This window comes from Xyrauchen texanus, chromosome 8 (assembly GCF_025860055.1).
Source record: "Xyrauchen texanus isolate HMW12.3.18 chromosome 8, RBS_HiC_50CHRs, whole genome shotgun sequence".
Lineage (NCBI taxonomy): Eukaryota > Metazoa > Chordata > Actinopteri > Cypriniformes > Catostomidae > Xyrauchen > Xyrauchen texanus.
In genome coordinates, this window is record NC_068283.1 from 10,245,896 (window position 1) to 10,265,025 (window position 19,130).

The 19,130-nt window shown below is 39.0% G+C and overlaps 1 protein-coding gene across 5 annotated transcripts in view; it reads left to right on the plus strand.

The window, feature by feature from the left end:
- Positions 1-15,191, plus strand: part of dnm2a (dynamin 2a) — an 80,987-nt gene extending 65,796 nt beyond the window's left edge. For 4 of the 5 annotated variants that reach the window (XM_052131604.1, XM_052131606.1, XM_052131605.1 and 1 more), the window contains 6 exons: positions 213-322; positions 407-518; positions 6,218-6,382; positions 7,159-7,382; positions 9,891-10,127; positions 12,009-15,191. In XM_052131604.1, coding sequence (XP_051987564.1) covers positions 213-322; positions 407-518; positions 6,218-6,382; positions 7,159-7,382; positions 9,891-10,127; positions 12,009-12,078 — 918 coding nt within the window. In that variant the 3' untranslated portion in view covers positions 12,079-15,191. The remainder of the gene's footprint in view (positions 1-212; positions 323-406; positions 519-6,217; positions 6,383-7,158; positions 7,383-9,890; positions 10,128-12,008) is intronic. The other variant, XM_052131608.1, reaches the window with a different exon arrangement.
- The last annotated feature ends 3,939 nt before the right edge of the window (positions 15,192-19,130 follow it).

Consider the following 19,130-nt stretch of genomic DNA (forward strand, 5'->3'; position numbering starts at 1 on the left):
TAGTTTACACCAAAACGAACATTCTCTCATTATTTACCCTCATTTATAGTGTTCCAAACCCCCAAAAATGCATTTCTTCCCATTTATTGCCTTGGGAATTGCTTTTGGGCTGTTCTCTGAAAGTTGCGAGGTTTCTCGCCACTCTGAAGTGATTTGTAAGATTGTATGCCATTTTGTAACTCCTTTTCTTCCTCCCTCTCGCCCTGTAATAGGAAAAGGAGAAGAAATACATGCTTCCACTGGATAACCTGAAACTCAGAGATGTGGAGAAAGGCTTCATGTCCACTAAGCACATTTTCGCTATCTTCAACACTGAGCAAAGGTCAGGGCTCTCTGAGGCTCTTTGTGTTTGTGCGTTTGTTTAAGTGTTCGGTCGGTTCATGTGTGGGTTTGATTGCTTTCGCAGGAATGTTTATAAGGACTTGCGTCAGATCGAGTTGGCCTGCGACTCTCAGGAGGACATGGACAGCTGGAAAGCCTCTTTTCTCAGAGCGGGAGTTTATCCTGAGAAAGATCAGGTACAAATGTTTGGTGTGCAGAAATATACACTACCAGTCAAATGTTTAGACACACCTGGTCATTCTTTATTGTTAGTTTTTTCAGTTTTTTTAGAACAGTAAAGTCAAATGGAATTATGGGAATATCCCTTTGCAATTCCAAGCAATTGGACGATAAAATGTTTGGGGGGAAAAGGCCATTGAAGGAAGGACCCAAGACATACAGTATCTAGGGAATTGAGACACCAAGAACTCCCTAACAATCACATAGCAACTCCCTAGTAACCATCCAGAAACCCCTAGCATCATACAGTTGCAGTGACTTTTGCATTGTCTCAATACAGTTTCTTGTGAAAATCTAAAACGTCAAATCAACCAAATTTCAGAAACTACACTGGCAGTTTTAAAAAATATTCATATTTTTTAAGAAATATAAACATAAATGATGATGAAAGCCCAAATATTAAATAGCATGCATATTGTTTACTGAGCAATCCATTATTTTGTAGAGAGGGGGCATTATTATAATTTCCACTATTATTTGGTGCAAAACTATAGGATGAACAAATAACCATAGAAAGGTGACACCTTCATAATTTTAATTTTACATAGAGATAGGCAAGTCTATTATTTCAATCAGTCGATGTCAACACAAGTTTTTTTCTGAACCAGAATATAACCCTCCTATGCTTGGGTAATTTTTAACCCAGATAAGAGTGAAACATTAGACTTAATCATAAGTTTGGTCAAAATGCCTTTTGGGATATCCTCAACATTGACTAAATTAATATGTTCAAAATGAGTTTTTAGGTTTTTTATAATATTTGTTTATTTTTATGAAATGCTAAACTTTTTGCTTACACCTTTTATTCGAGTAAAATCTGTGGGGGGGTTAAATAATGCTGGTGTTCAATGAAGCTGTGAAGTCTCTCTCTCTCTCTCTCTCTCTCTCTCTCAAAGACTTACATTTATTGTTACTTTTACTTTATCAAAATCAGCAAGATTTCACCAAAAATTACATGAATACAAAATGAAGATGATCATTTTATCATGTTGATGATGTAGTGTTTTTAGAAAATAGTTTATAAAATATGATCCGCACAACCTATAGGGTTAATATTTGCAGATATTATACACAGACCTGCACAAACTGCCAAAACTGTGTGTTGTGCGCACACACACACACACACACACACACACACTCGGTTAACTGTACAATGTTGATTTGACAATGCTGTCAATGTATTATTTGCTGTACTATAATATGTGTTATTTTGCAATATTCCTATGGTTGTAATGTTGCAGAATATAAACCATGATTATGACTTTATTTCAGACTAATTGAATTTGTAAGTAACATGAGTTATGGAATGATTTTCCGGACATTATTCAAAAGGAATTGCAAATTGTATTTGCAATTGCGTTTTCAACTTGTGGACGCATAAAACGTGACATAATCCAAACGCAATTGCAAATCGCGCATTACCGTTTGCATTTTCGTTTAAGCGAACGCACAGTGACTGCCAGATTTCAAATGGAAAAGCAAAGTCTGTTTGCAACTGTGTTTCTCATATCTTACGAGTTTTGGCCCTGTCATATTTAAATAGCAATTTCAATTACCACGTCTGCTTTTTCACTTTCTCAGCGTCGAGTATGTAGCCAGCCAAAACTCAAATGGAATACTAATTCCCTTAGTATTTCCATTGATGCCTTACACGGAAACCTGTCAATCACGGTCAAGGGTGGGATTATGCTATGGGGCGTGTTTGTCTTGGGAAGTGACGTCACTCACAGTCGACGGTCAAGAGTCATTATATAAACAAGCATTAAAAGTAATGGACCAGAAATCTGTAAGATGGCATCACTGCATCATTCTAAGGAAGCATAATATCTTGAGTTTTGACAGTTTTGTAAATTTTTCTTTTTTAAAACTAATTTTTAAGTGTGTGAACAACGTTGCACCAGAAATATTCTGTCAACTAGTACATAAACAAAAGAGCGGAATAAGAACTAGAGGCACAATAAGTGGAAACTATAGCCGCAAAACGTAGAACAACATTTGGTCAGACATCATTTTCAGTAAGAGGCATACATTTGTGGAATGCATCTGAAATTAAAACATTGACAGACTTCAAGGTTTTTAATACACATTTAAAGCAATGGCTGAAACTGAAACAACTTTGTGAACACTGACTGTACAGGACATAACACAATGCATTCAAACGTAATGTTGCATATGTGAGCACGCACAGACATATGCACCCTTTTGTGTTCTTGTATTGTTAAATGTGTCTAGACCAGCATTTCTCAACGGGGGCGGTACCGCCCCCTAGGGGGCGTTTGGACAGTGTTGGGGGGAGGTGTGAATGAGGCAGCAGAGAGGGAGGCGCTCAGGCACAAATGGGGGGCGTTACTCAGAGGTACTCAACAGGCGGCCTGCGCAAAAACCTTTTCAGCTCTTCTCCTTAGCCTATGTCTTCGTCTTGCTCGGATTACTGCTGCCACTTCACCAGGAGGATATGCCAGGAGAGCCGCTTCCTAAGTTACACATGCTTTTAAGAGGTGGAGAATTTTCAGCGCAAAATAGAGGCATGCTTTCACCGGCTTTTTCTGTACATAACGCGGAATACATAATTAGGCGCATAATTAGTGCTCAGGGCTCACACTAATGACCGTAATTAATTAAAAAAAAGTGGCTGTTTTTGACGTCATTTTTTCTTCGGTTCAGTTCAGGTGGCCGAGCTGTTGTCATCTTTGTTCGTCATTTGAAATCAAATGACCGTTTGTAGGCTATTCAAATTTGAAGCCAAGTATATATTGCCTAATTGAGTGCGTGAACGACCGCTGCTTTTTCATTGGCCATTTAGGTTAGTTATGTTATTGTTCACGTGATTGGTTCATCTTAAAAAAATTTGTGTGTGAGCCTGAATTTGTTTGAATTTCTAAATACATTTGCAATACCTTTCAAACAATCCATGTGTTTTTGCATTTTTTTCCAAACACAATATTACTCAACTTGAGGCTTTTACATGTAGTTTAAATACAATAAGAAACTTCTGTTTCAGATTTTTTTTTTTACCAAAAACTCAGGCTTCAGGTATCAGTGTTGCAATTGTTTGGCTGTAATAGTATTTCTGAAGTGTTTTTGTTTTTTTTGGGGGGGCGTTAAGAGGATCATGAAGAGGTCAGGAGGGCGTTTGTTCAAAAAAGTTTGAGAACCACTGGTCTAGACTTTGATTTATAGTGACTTCCACATACTTAAGCCCATATCTTATTTCATATATGGGATGTATTTGTTGTATGTATTTTATTAATTATAAATCTTAAACTCAATGCTCTGTAATTTTTGTTTTAAATTTATAAGCCTAACCAGGGACAGGGGTTGCAAATTAGTCATGGCTAGAAACATGTATGCGTGGCATCTACTTTATAGGCCTATTCTTTATAAAGCAATGTTCTATGCATTTGTCCCTGTCAAATAAATATTAAAATAAATACAAAATAAATAAAGAGGTGATGCCCTGAACAGACGCCGGTTTATTTGATCTTGACCGTCGACTGTGAGTGACGTCTCTTCCCAAGACAAACACGCCCCATAGCATAATCCTACCCTTGACCCTGATTGACAGGTTTCTGTGTAAGGCATCGGAAATGGAAATACTAAGGGAATTAGTATTCCATTTGAGTTTTGGCTGGCTACATACGCGACGCTGAGAAAGTGAAAAAGCAGACGTGGTAATTGAAATTGCTATTTAAATATGACAGGGCCAAAACTCCTAAGATATGGGAAACACAGTTGCAAACGGACTTTGCTTTTCCATTTGAAATCTGGCAGTCACTGTGCGTTCGCTTAAACGAAAATGCAAACGGTAATGCGCGATTTGCAATTGCGTTTGGATTATGTCACATTTTATGCGTCCACAAATTGAAAACGCAATTGCAAATACAATTTGCAATTCCTTTTGAATAATGTCCGGAAAATCATTCCATAATGAGTATCAACTTTAAGTACTGTAAATCCTTACAGTAAAGTTAAAGATTTACTGTATATCTATTGAACATGTGTAGAATCACAAATAAGTGGCGTTCTTTCCAGTTAAAATGCTACTGTGTGTGAAAACACTTGGGTAAGCCTATGCTAGTTTTTATTTTCACAGTTAAGTGTGCTGTAAATGTATTTAAATTTAAAATTATTTTTGACCCAAACACCACAGGTGTCAATATTTTTAAACATAACAGAAGGGATCAGAAGTATTAAAGATATCTTAATATCTTTGAGTTACAGTTATTCCAATTTTGGTAAAACAACATACAATAAGTTATTATTTATACTGTTTATACACTGATCAGCCACAACATTAAAACCACTGACAGTTGAATTGAATAACATGTATTATCTCGTTACAATGGCACCTTTCAAGGGGTGGGATATATTAGGCAGCAAGTGAACAGTTACTACTTTAATTTAATGTGTTGGAAGCAGGAAAAATGGGCAAGAATAAGGATCTGAACGACTTTGACAAGGGTCAAACTGTGATGGCTAGATAACTGGGTCAGAGCATCTCCAAACAGCAGGTCTTGTGGGGTGTTCCTGGCATGCAGTGGTTAGTACCTACCAAAAGAGGTCCAAGGAAGGACAACTGGTGAACCGGCAACAGGGTCATGTGAACCCAAGGCTCATTGATTTGCTTGGAGAGCAAAGGCTAGCACGTCTGGTCCGATCCTACAGAAGCTGAAAACATTGCTGAAAAACATAATCCTGGCCATGATAGAAAGGTTTCAGAACACACAGTGCATCACAGCTTGCAGCGTATGGGGTCAGAGTCAGACTGGTGCGGACTGGTCAGAGTGCCCATGCTGACTCCTGTCCACTGCCGAAAGCGCCATCAATGGGCACGTGAGCGTCAGAACTGGACCGTGGAGCAGTGGAAGATGGTGGCCTGGTCTGATGAATCACGTTTTCTTTTAGATCATGTGGACGGCCGGGCGCGTGTGCGTCGTTTATCTGGGGAAGAGATGGCAGCAGGATGCACTATGGGAAGAAGGCAGTCTTGCGGAGGCAGTTTGATGCTCTGGGCAATGTTCTGCAGGGAAACCTTGCATCCTGGCATTCGTGTGGATGTTACTTTGACAAGTACCACCTTCAAAAAGATTGTTGCAGACCAGGTACACCCTTCATGGCAACGGTATTCCCTGATGGGAGTGGCCTCTTTCAGCAGGAATATGTGCCCCGCCACACTGCAGAAATTGTTCAGGAATGGTTTGAGGAACATGAAATCCATTCAAGGTGTTGACTTGGCCTCCAAATTTCCAAGATCTCAGTCCGATTGAGCATCTATGTAATGTGCTAGACCAACACATCTGATCCATGGAGGCCCCACCTCACAATTTACAGGATTTAAAGGATATGCTGCTGATGTCTTGGTGCCAGATACCAAAGGACACCTTCAGAGATCTTATGGAGTCCATGCCTCGACGGGTCAGAGCTGTTTTGGTGGCACGAGGGGGACCTACATGATATTAATGTTGTGGCGGTATTTACTGAGCAATCCATTATTTTGTAGAGGGTGGTCAAAATGACCCCCTATGATTGTGTTGACACCAGAATTACCTAAAATGTAGTTGGTTAATAATGTAAATCGTAAAATGAAATGGGATCAATTTAAATTTTCAGTAGATCAAATGCAAGTGATGGTAAAGAAGCTTGGATGTGTTTGTAGGTGGAGTCAGAAGACGCCGCTCCAGCAGACAGCTTCTCCATGGACCCTCAGCTGGAGAGGCAGGTGGAAACCATCCGTAACTTGGTGGACTCCTACATTGGAATCGTCAACAAGACCATCAGAGACCTCTTGCCCAAGACTATCATGCATCTCATGATCAACAGCGTAAGTACAGTGTTTGTAAGCAGTTACTTTTGCAACGTACAGATGAGTCTCGCAGACCCAGACTTAAAGGCATTGTTTACCCAAAAATGGAAATTCTCTCATCATTCACCCTCAAGCCATCCCAGATGTGTATTACTTTCTTGTGCAGAACACAAATAAGGATTTTTAGAGGAATATTTAAAATCTGTAGGTCCATACAATGCCAGTAAATGGTGACCAGAACTCTGATAAATGCGGTTTAAAAGTTATCCATAAGAATCCAGTGGTTTAATCCATGTCTTCTGAAGTGACACTATGTGTTATGGATGTGAACAGACCAAAATGTAACTTTTTTTTTACCATAAATAATGACATCAGCAGTCTCCTTGGCGATCATCATGACAAACATCATGATTTCAAGCTTGATTACACTTCCTATCACACCATCTAGCGCTCTGCGCATGCATCAAGCACTAGGAAGTGTAATCAAGCTTGAAATCATGATGTTTGTAGATTTCGGCTCAGATATTTGATTCGTCGAGGTGATGATGATTAAGGTAATAGGTACTGATTTTTTTCATGGACATAACTCTGCTTAAGAATATCTGCTTTACTGGCTACTAACTGCCTTAGACTAAACTTAAATATTCTTCAAAGACGATATGGGCGATACGTATATATGCAGAATATAGAATTGATTTATTTCTATTGCTGGAACTAGTATTGAGTGATTCTCAACTTTCTTTTCCCTTCATTCACCTTTCCTTACTGTTCTTGTGTGCGCTCATTGTTCCCAGGCTAAAGACTTCATCCATTCAGAGCTGTTGGCGTATTTGTACTCATCAGGAGACCAGAACAGTCTGATGGAGGAGTCTGCAGATCAAGCCCAGCGCAGAGACGAGATGCTGCGCATGTATCATGCCATTAAAGAGGCCCTCAACATCATCGGTGACCTCAGCACCAGCACTATATCCACCCCCGTGCCTCCACCCGTCAACGACAGCTGGATGCCAGAAACTAGGTTAGAACAGCCCTTGCACAATATGATGGTGGCTTGCTGGGGGGGGGTTACATTTTCTTTACTAGGTTAACGTCATTAAAACTCATTTTTTGACCACTCCACATATTTAATATTGGCGAACTATAGTTGTTTAGGACATCTACTTTGTGCATGACACAAGTCATATTTCTAACAATTGTTACAGACAGATTGATTCACATTTATATTTGACTATCACAATTTCAGTGGGTCAGAAGTTTACATACACTAAGTTAACTGCGCCTTTAAACAGCTTGGAAAATTCCATGAAAATTATGTCAAGCCTTTAAACAATTAGAGTTTGATAGGAAGTGTACTGAATTGGAGGTGTACCTGTGGATGTATTTTAACGCCTATCTTCAAACCTTCAAACTAAGTGCCTCTTTGTTTGAGATCATGGGAAAATCTAAAGAAATCAGCCAAGACCTCAGAAAAAATACCTAAGACAGGGAATGTTTTCTAGGATTAAATGACAGGAATTAGGGGGCCTGGGTAGCTCAGCGAGGATTGATGCTGATTACCACACCTGGAGTCGCAAGTTCGAATCCAGGATGTGCTGAGTGACTCCAGCCAGGTCTCCTAAGTAACCAAATTGGCCTGGTTGCTAGGGAGGGTAGACTCACATCTACTGGTAGCCTCCTTGTGGTTTCGATTAGGGGTTCTTGCTCTCAATGGGGCGCGTGGTAAGTTGTGTGTGGATCGCGGTGAGTAGTATGAGCCTCCACGTGCGTAGTCGACACGGTGTCATGCTCAACGAGCCACGTGATAAGATGTGCAGATTGACGGTCTCAGAAGCGGAGTCTTGTCCTCCGCCACCCGAAGTGAGGCGAGTAACCACGCCACCACGTGGACCTACTAAGTAGTGGGAATTGGGCATTCCAAATTGGAAGAAAAGGGGAGGAAAAAAATTAAAAGTATATGCTGTGTCAACTAACAGCCTGTCTACACCTGACGTGAGCGGCGCATTGAATCAAAAACAATAGAACCCCATTATAATCAATTATGCTGTCTAGATTGGAAGTGTGCGTTGCGGCACATCCATTGCACTAACAATAAACAAGTGTTGCGTTCCATTTTGTGCTGCACTCGCTGGTGCTCCTACACAAATTAAATGGTTTTGAATGTTTGTGTCGATGCGTCCAGTGTAGATGGAGTGTAATCATTATGAAATCATTCTAATGTGCTAAATAGTTTGTTTCAGTGAAAAAGACACATCTGAAACTGACAAACAAGAAGGGTCAAATGTATTTAAATTAAAAACAATTCTGCATATAATTATGCATTTCTTTATTGTAATTCTTCATAAATTGAAAGCATACTTGGTGAAGAGAATTTTTATTTTCATAATTCATAACATTTAATACATTTAAAAAATATGTAAAACAGTAGTAAAAATGTAAGTCAAACGCTGGAGAGAAACAACTCTCTTGCAAATAAAACAGCACAATCACTCGTGTCAATATACCCGATGCACATCCGCTGCACATTTAAATTGTATACTTGTGATCTTCTGTAATGTGTTTATAAAGTGTTCTTGTGCGCTGGACAACTTGGGTCATGTTTAATCCACTTCAACATGTTTTTGTCAAATGAGTTCATGCAAACACATCTTTCACAACTGTAAAGTGACGTCATTAACATAGTATCCATCCCCTTTTTGCGCTGTTTTGTTATCGACAAAGTGAAAATGCATAAAATTGTTTTGATACATTTATGATACATTCCTGATATTCAAAAGGCTATTTTGAATATATTAAATGTTTTTTGTATTGTGGGCTAATTCCATGACTGCCATCTATTATTTTGTGTGGTGTGGAAAAGCAACTTCAATAAATAAACAGATACCACGATTAATCGCAAAGAGTGTCCATTCATTTGTTCTCCGTGTACTTGTCGATGACCGGTGCATGATACGACATATTTGCGTTGGCACTCCTGGAAGTGGCATGACGCAGATGTGTTTGCAGCATCGGATCTGTGCAGGTATGCCGTTAAAACCAGTTCATTACAGTGCGAGTAATGCTTCATGTACAATGTATTGGTTTTCAAGGATGTGTACCTTGTCGTCATGATTAATACAAGCTAACGATTGGGGTAAATTCTGTCATGTGACACTATATTTTTGCGTTAATGCCAATTTTCTCAACAAAAAGTGTTTCCAAACCAGTTCTTTGTGACATTTGATGTATCGACATACAGTTTATGCGCTAGAGATAAATGGAAAAATATTATGTCGACACTTGTGAAATTTTAGCAATAATTTACGTTTCCATCAGCTATATCAGCAACTTTTTGATGCTCTACACTTTTTGTCGCAAAAAAACCCTCCATGCTCACTGCATTTATCCAACTAATCGCTAATGAAATTAGTTGTCGATGATTTTCATTATCGATTATTATTAGTTTCTGCAGCTCTATTTATATTCTGTGCATATCCTACAATTTATAAACTACTTTTTAAAACAATATTTCTTATCCTGTTCTTTGTAGCCCCTCTCCTCAGCGCAGACCACCAACAACTGCCCCACCCCCCAACAGGCCTCCAGCAGTGAGAGGCCCCACACCAGGTCCGCCTCCTCTAAACCCTACCTCTGCCTATGTGGCTCCACCCATCCCCTCTCGGCCAGGCCATCCCATAAATGCATTCAGCAACAGTGGCCAGGATCCTTTCAGTGCACCTCCTCAGATCCCCTCTCGCCCCGCACGCATCCCTCCGGGCATTCCCAGGTAAGACCAACAGCCAGAGTGTCCGCCCTGCATTTACATGTTCATCCTGATGTCTGTTATTCTGCTGTGATCCACCAGGCTTTGTGTGTATATGTGTGACTTGTCTCAGATAAGCAGAACGTCAGATGACAGTGACAAGTGTGAGCGCTTCTTATCTTTGTTGTGCTCTAGTCTACATTTAACTTATAAACAAGCAATATTTGACTTCTTCAGCTCTCTCAATCTTCTCTCACTAGCAGCAGCCTGCAGATCATTTCTCCTGCCATATACTAATATTTTATTTTCCTATACCCTCTCAGTTAGTCTCATCACTTCTCATCTTCTCTGTTCTCTTCTGTTTCTTCTAGCCTTTTGTTTTCTTTTTGTCTAGTCTTATCTAGTCTTGCGCCTTCTCATCTCACCTCTTCTAGTCTTCCCTCCTTATGTCTTCCTTATTCATCTAGAGTGAGGATTTCTTCTCTTCTAGCCTCCTATTTCTTGTCTAGTTTTTTTATTTTCTAGACTTATCTAACCACTTCCTATCTAGTCTCATTTTTTCTTGTCTCGTCTTCTCTTGTCTAGTTTCGTCTTTTCTTTTAGTAGTCTTCTCTTGTCTAATCTCGTCTTGCAGTTACTCGTCTCTTCTTGTCTAGTCTCAACTTTTCTTGTCTAGTCTTCTCTTTTGTCTAGTCTTTTCTAGCCATCTAGTCTTCTCTTTTCTTGTCTAGTCTTCTCCTCTTGTCTAGTCTCATCTTTTCTAGTCTTGTCTCTTCTTGTCTTTCTTTTAATAGTCTTCTCTCGTCTTGTCTCTTCTCGTCTAGTCTTATCTAGCTACTACTTGTCTAGTTTAGTTTCTTCATGTCTAGTCTCATCTTTTCTTTCCTAGTCTTCTCTCATCTAGTCTCCTTTTGCCACTTCTCGCGTAGTCTCGTCTTTTCTTGTCTAGTCTCATCTTTTCATGTCTAGTCTTGTCTAGTCTCATCTGGTCTCATCTTTTCATGTCTAGTCTTGTCTAGTCTCATCTTTTCATGTCTAGTCTTGTCTAGTCTCATCTGGTCTCATCTTTTCTTGTCTGGTCTTGTCTATTCTGGTCTTGTCTAGTCTTGTCTAGTCTCATCTTTTCTTGTCTAGTCTCATCTTTTCTTGTCTAGTCTTGTCTATTCTTGTCTTGTCTATTCTTGTCTCGTCTATTCTTGTCTCGTCTATTCTTGTCTCGTCTATTCTTGTCTCGTCTATTCTTGTCTCGTCTATTCTTGTCTCGTCTAGTCTTGTCTCGTCTAGTCTTGTCTCGTCTAGTCTCGTCTCGTCTAGTCTCGTCTCGTCTAGTCTCGTCTCGTCTAGTCTCGTCTCGTCTAGTCTCGTCTCGTCTAGTCTCGTCTCGTCTAGTCTAGTCTCGTCTAGTCTAGTCTCGTCTAGTCTAGTCTCGTCTAGTCTAGTCTCGTCTAGTCTTGTCTCGTCTAGTCTTGTCTCGTCTAGTCTTGTCTCGTCTAGTCTTGTCTCGTCTAGTCTTGTCTTGTCTAGTCTAGTCTTTTCTTGTCTTGTCTAGTCTCATCCAGCCACTTCTCGTCTAGTCTTTGCTTTACTTGTCTAGTCTATTCTTGTCTATTCTTGTCTATTCTTGTCAATTCTCGTCTAGTCTCGTCTCGTCTTTGCTTTACTTGTCTTGTCTATTCTTGTCTGGTCTTGTCTATTCTTGTCTGGTCTTGTCTAGTCATCTTTTCTTGTCTATTCTTGTCTGGTCTTGTCTATTCTTGTCTCATCTTGACTGGTTTTGTCTTTTCTCATCTTTTTTCATCTAGTCAAGTCTAGCCCCTTTCCTGCCATCTCTCCTCTCCTTTGTGATTTCTCCTGTGGTTGTGGGTATGTCTCACCTTAGTTCCTTACTCTTTTCTCCTCTTACAGCAGAAGACCCCCTGGCGCACCCAACCGGCCCACCATTATCCGCCCTGCCGAGCCCTCCCTGCTAGACTAGACCCATGCGTTGGGCACCATAGTGTGCTGGGCTCACACAAAGAGCTTTAGGAAGGGCTGCAGAACTGCACTGAAATATGTGCACATGTGTCTTCACGTACAGCCTGACCAATAGACATAATCCACTCAAAACTGTTCTGTAATCAGCGCTGCTATTTACATAGTTTTTAAAGCCCACCGGTGTAAATTAAGCACATAAATATTACAATTATTACAATAATTTTGTTAAAGTATAGAGTAGGGTGAAGAGGCCTCCAATTTTCAGTCATTTCATCAATCACATAGGTCAGGTGACCACCAGGGGGCATCTTATTCAACTTGTGTAGATGAAACAAAATTACATCTCATTTTCCTTTGCTGGAGATATATGCCGCCTCTAGTGATCTAATGTGGAATAAAATGTACAAAAGCACTGTGCAAGCTAGTTGCTGTTAAACTAGCCTGTTTCCTTCCTCTTCTTGGGTAACTTAATGGTGGTTGAAGACTTTCTTGTAATAGACACACTTAATGTATTATATATATTTTTCTTTCTGTATTTCCTTGACTCTCAACATGATATGCTGAAATAAGACACCACCACTATTGTCAATATTGCTATTTGGGGTAAATGTAAAAAAAAAAAATATATATATATATATATTTCTCAATTGGGTGTCTTGTATAAGTAACCCTCTAAATAACTGGTACACTAACTCGGTGAGAAGAGTGGAATGGAGACCACGATCAGTGATATCAATGCTATCCAAAATGGCACTCGGTCTCACAGGATTGTTAATTGTAACTCCGTAGCAGCCAACCAATCAAACACCTAGATGTTAACTCCCATTTTTGGTGTTACAAAATCCAAAACTGTTGTCAGGAAATGTGGGTCTATTCTTTTAGCTACAGTAATCTTATGGATAGTTGGAGGTGGCGGTATGTGTATGCAAATTTGTTATGATTTGTTTATTCAAATAATCATTTGTTTAGATGAATATAATCCTGGAAAGTGCAGTAACCACTTGCGACGGGCCGACCCGTCAGCGCTCTGTAAGATTGCGTCTCAGGTAACATCCGACTCCAAATATGGTAACATGGTTTACGTTTGCTTAGCGTTCCCGGTTTGAACATTGCAACTTAAATTAAACTGCAGGACCTTATGGGTCGTATTGACTTCACATTCAGGGATGGTGAGGGTCAGGGTAGAGCTCTACCAGAATTGGGAATGCACTGGACAATAATTTTGGGCAACTTGACCACAGGATCACTGAAAATGGTACATGCAAGCGCATTTGAGGTCTTGGGGCATTTCGGAACCAGACCGCAACAGGGAACAAGTCTGTTCTCACATATACAGACACGTTATGAAAGTATACGCAAAAAAATGGTCAACCTTTAAATGAGTAGTTCACACAAAACTATCAATTCTGTCATCATTTACCCACCCTCATGTCATTACAAACCCATATGACTGACTTTATTCTATGGAACACAAAAAGAGATTAAGTTGGGTAGGATGTTCATGCTGCTCTTTTTCATACAATGGAAGTGAATGGTGACCAAGGGCTTTCAAGCTCCAGAAAATTACCATTAAAGTAGTCAATTACACTTATGATCTACATTAGAAGTCTTCTGAAGTCAAACAATAGCTTTACGTGAGGAACAGACCAACATTTATGTAAAAAAATGAAACCCTGTGTATCTTTATGCACCATATTTTAATTTATGTGAACGCAAGAGATTTGAAATCCATGGCGGGGGAAGATTTTCGAACAGTTTTAAATTCAGTATTTTACTCACACAAAGCTATCATAGTGCTTCAGAAGACTTGGAATAGACATTTACTTTAATGGTGCTTTTGTCATTTTTGGAGCTTCATGGCCACTGGTCACCATTCATTTTCATTGTAAGGAAAAGAGCAGTGCTAATGCTATATTTTTGTCTCATTTTGTGTTCCACAGATGAAAGTAAATCATACAGGTTTGGAGTGACATAAAGGTAAGTAAATAATTTTTTGGGTGAACTATCCCTTTAACACAGAGATAATTTACTAATACACAAGTTGGAGGTGTGGCTTGGGCTAAAGGGAAATCTTATTTCCGAGTGTATAATTTATAACCTGCAAATGTATCTTTGTGTTGATTTGCATTTTTTTATATATACTGTTTGCTTCCTTTTTTTTCCTGAATAGAACATATTTTTCCCTATCGACCAATACGGATATGGGCATAGAGAATTTTGATTAGCAGTAGCTTAAATCTATGTTGTTTGCTTGTATTGATCACGAGATGGGCTGATGACACAAATACACAGTGTAAGAGGGAGAGACTTTGATTTGAACTTGAGCATTTTCTTCAGAGAATCCATCCGTAAATAATCGGAGGCTTACAGACGATTTGTGCACGCTGAACTGGTTGCAGAAGCGGCCACAGATAAGCTGAAACTTAGTGATAGTTCACCCGAAAAATTTAAATTTGTCATTTGCTCATTCAAATGTTGTTCCAAACATCCAAATTACTTTTTTTCCTCCGTAAAACACAAAAGATGATGTTAGGTAGAATGTTCAAGATCTCTTTCCATTCAGTGAAAAATGGATAGCTGTAGTCACCATTTACTTAAATGACACCAGGGTGAGTAAATTATGACAGAAGTACAATGTTTGGGTGAAATATCCATTTGAAACAATCAGGAATCTCTTATCACATTTTTCCTGGAAAGAAGGCTTCCGTGATAGCGACTGCCCCTCTTTATTCTCCACAATCCATCTGTTTTTGAAGGCTTGAATTAGACTTAGAAATTACATTTCAAATTATAATATCTTTTTGTCTTGATAAAGCTTAAATCACTGCAGCCATACCTTCCATTGACTTCCATAGTCTTTAAGATTAAAGTGGCCCGATCTGTCTCTGCCCATTCCTCCCTCATTATCTTTCTCCATTTGTGTAGAGATGGGGACTGAGGACATATTTAGCATTCTTTTGTATGCTTTTGGAATAACAAAATATTGTCAAGTGCCTGTGTACCAATTATAATGGACTAGCAGATTGCATTATGAGAATGGTAAAGTGAGATAATAAAAGTTGATGTGTATAATAAAGATCTGCCGCTCTGCTGGTCCGTGTTTCCTTGTGTCTCGTGTCCACTGTCTCACTTTCTCCTTGATTTACTGTGTAGAAGGTATATAACATGTCTCTCCCTGCATGCATCTCTGCCTCTCTTGTGCTCTCATTGAAACAAATCAAAGGTTATGGATGTAGCATGATATTACTCTATAAACTACACCCATTTATACACGCCAATGTAAAATATCGACTGTTCCTAAGGTTAGCATAGATGTGCTTGTACATTGAGGGAATCCCAGAGTTTTATGTAAGGGGGAAACCCCACTATTGCAGCGCAATTCTGCTGCAGGTTGCGATAGAAAGTTAAGAAAACAAACACAGCAACAACTCTGGATTATCTAGAAATAATGCAAAGCAACAGAAAAAAATTACGTTTTCTTTGGATGCTCTATATATACACTCACCTAAAGGATTATTAGGAACACCTGTTCAATTTCTCATTAATGCAATTATCTAATCAACCAATCACATGGCAGTTGCTTCAATGCATTTAGGGGTGTGGTCCTGGTCAAGACAATCTCCTGAACTCCAAACTGAATGTCAGAATGGGAAAGAAAGGTGATTTAAGCAATTTTGAGCGTGGCATGGTTGTTGGTGCCAGACGGGCCGGTCTGAGTATTTCACAATCTGCTCAGTTACTGGGATTTTCAAGCACAACCATTTCTAGGGTTTACAAAGTATGGTGTGAAAAGGAAAAACATCCAGTATGCGGCAGTCCTGTGGGCTGAAAATGCCTTGTTGATGCTAGAGGTCAGAGGAGAATGGGCCGACTGATTCAAGCTGATAGAAGAGCAACTTTGCCTGAAATAACCACTCGTTACAACCGAGGTATGCAGCAAAGCATTTGTGAAGCCACAACATGCACAACCTTGAGGCGGATGGGCTACAACAGCAGAAGACCCCACCGGGTACCACTCATCTCCACTACAAATAGGAAAAAGAGGCTACAATTTGCAAGAGCTCACCAAAATTGGACAGTTGAAGACTGGAAAAATGTTGCCTGTTCTGATGAGTCTCGATTTCTGTTGAGACATTCAGATGGTAGAGTCAGAATTTGGCGTAAACTGAATGAGACATGGATCCATCATGCTTTGTTACCACTGATGCAGGCTGGTGGTGGTGGTGTAATGGTGTGGGGGATGTTTTCTTGGCACACTTTATGCCCCTTAGTGCCAATTGGGCATCGTTTAAATGCCATGGCCTACCTGAGCATTGTTTCTGACCATGTCCATCCCTTTATGGCCACCATGTACCCATCCTCTGATGGCTACTTCCAGCAGGATAATGCACCATGTCACAAAGCTCGAATCATTTCAAATTGGTTTCTTGAACATGACAATGAGTTCACTGTACTAAAATGGCCCCCACAGTCACCAGATCTCAACCCAACAGAGCATATTTGGGATGTGGTGGAACGGGAGCTTCGTGCCCTGGATGTGCATCCCACAAATCTCCATCAACTGCAAGATGCTATCCTATCAATATGGGCCAACATTTCTAAAGAATGCTTTCAGCACCTTGTTGAATCAATGCCACGTAGAATTAAGGCAGTTCTGAAGGCGAAAGGGTGTCAAACACAGTATTAGTATGGTGTTCCTAATAATCCTTTAGGTGAGTGTGTGTGTGTGTGTGTGTGTATGTATGTGTATGTGTATGTATGTATGTATGTATGTGTATATATATATATATATATATATATATATATATACACATATATATATATATATATATATGTGTACACAGTGTGTGTGTGTGTGTGTTATTTAGACAAGCGTCATGGGGAAATCATGTTGCGGAGAAAGTTGTTTATTGAAGTAACCGACAGGTCAAGCCAGCCGCAAATAAATCCTACTGAGCACCTATTAGTAGAATTACGGTAACTTCAAATCAAATCACTTTATTGTCACACTACCATGTATACAAGTGCAACAGTAGGTGAAAGTCTTGTGTGCAGTTCCGAGCATCATAGCAGTCATGGCAGTGACGAGACATATACCAATTACAATAAACATATTTACACAAAATAAACAACATATTTACACAAATATGTTTTTGTGCTTGAGGGCAGAACAGAAATACGTGCTTTCTGACTCTAATTCCATTAGCGAATCGTAACAAACTAACAGGACATTGTGTCTTATGTGTTTGCGAGTTGTTGGTGTTTATTAACACGTTTGAACTTAAATATAAAGATGTATGTGACAGGTAAATACTTTATTTTACATTGTATCTTTTAAAATAGGGTATGTATTAAATATACTTAGTTTACTGTATCAACATAAGATGATATAATTAAGCATTTTTATCAATGATCTCTGAGATGAGATGAGTTGAAGTGCCGTTCATATAACCTTGATATGTAGAATAAGAAAAAAAAATATCTTTATTTCAAAGAAAAAGAAAAACTAATTTATTCTTGCAGAGTACCACACAAGGTTGGTGCTATAGCCCCAAAAAAGACATTTTCAAAATATGGTCCTTTGACTTTTCAGTAATGAAAAAGTTTTAAAAAAAAAATATATATATATATATATACACACACTGGTGACCAAACGTTTGGAATAATGTACAGATTTGGATTTTATGCAAAAATGTTTTTACTTTTATTCACCAAAGTGGCATTCAACTGATCACAATGTATAGTCAGGACTATAATAATGTGAAAAATTACAATTGGGAAAAAAAACTACTTCACAGATTTCTCATAAAAAAATCCTCCATGTGCTGCTATGCAGATTTGCAAATCCTTGTTAATCTAGCTGTCAGTTTGTCCAGATACTCCGGTGACATTTCACCCCACACTTCCTGTAGCACTTGCCATAGATGTGACTGTCTTGTCTTGCACTTCTCATGCAGCTTACAGTCTAGCTGATCCCACAAAAGCTCAATGGTGTGAAGATCCATAACACTCTTTTCCAATGTCTGTTTCTTTGCCCACTCTAACCTTTTCTCTACCCCTGAGTCTTCTCTTTACTGTTGTACATGAAACTGCTGTTGAGCGGGTAGAATTCAATGAAGCTGTCAGCTGAGGACATGTGAGGCCTCTATTTGTCAAACTAGAGACTCTGATGTACTTATCCTCTTGTTTAGATGTACATCTGGCCTTCCACATCTCTTTCTGTCCTTGTTAGAGCCAATTGTTCTTTGTTTTTGAAAACTAGTGTCCACCTTTTTTTATTTTTTTTTGGGCAATTTCAAGCATTGTATAGCCTTCATTCCTCAAAACAATTATTGACTGATGAGTTTATAGAGAAAGTTGTTTTATTTTTTGCTATTTTTGACCTAATATTGACATTAAGACATGCCAGACTATTGCATACTGTGGCAACTCAAAAACAAACACAAATACAATGTTAATGAACCAAATAGCTTTCAGCTGTGTTTGATATAATGGCAAGTGATGTTCTAGTCCAAATTAGCAATTTAGCATGATTACTCAAGGATAAGGTGTTGGAGTAATGGCTGCTGGAAATGGGGCCTGTCTAGATTTGAGCAAAAATAAATAGTTTCAAATAGTGATGGTGCTGTTTTTACATCAGTAATGTCCCGACTATACTTTGTTATCAGTTGAAAGCCACTTTGGTGAATTAAATTTCCTTCCGAAACAGCAAAATAAAACACTATTTTAGCCGCCAGTGTGTGTCTGTGTATGTATGTATATATATATATATGCATCACTCTACAACCGAACCCTCAATTAAATAAACTAAATGTGAAGACTCTATAATGCTTTACACATTCTTCAGAAAACATATTTGAATTTGCCTGGAAAAACCCTTGCCCTCTTCAGCTGGTACACCATGTCGAATACATTTACAGTTATTTGTACGTTTATTTTTTACTCATTTTGTTTTCTCAGATCAAGCATTAGTGTAAGGTCTAACAAGTGTGCAAATATCACAACAAAATAAGGAATTCATTATTTAAATAATTAAAAAATATTTTTTGTCCC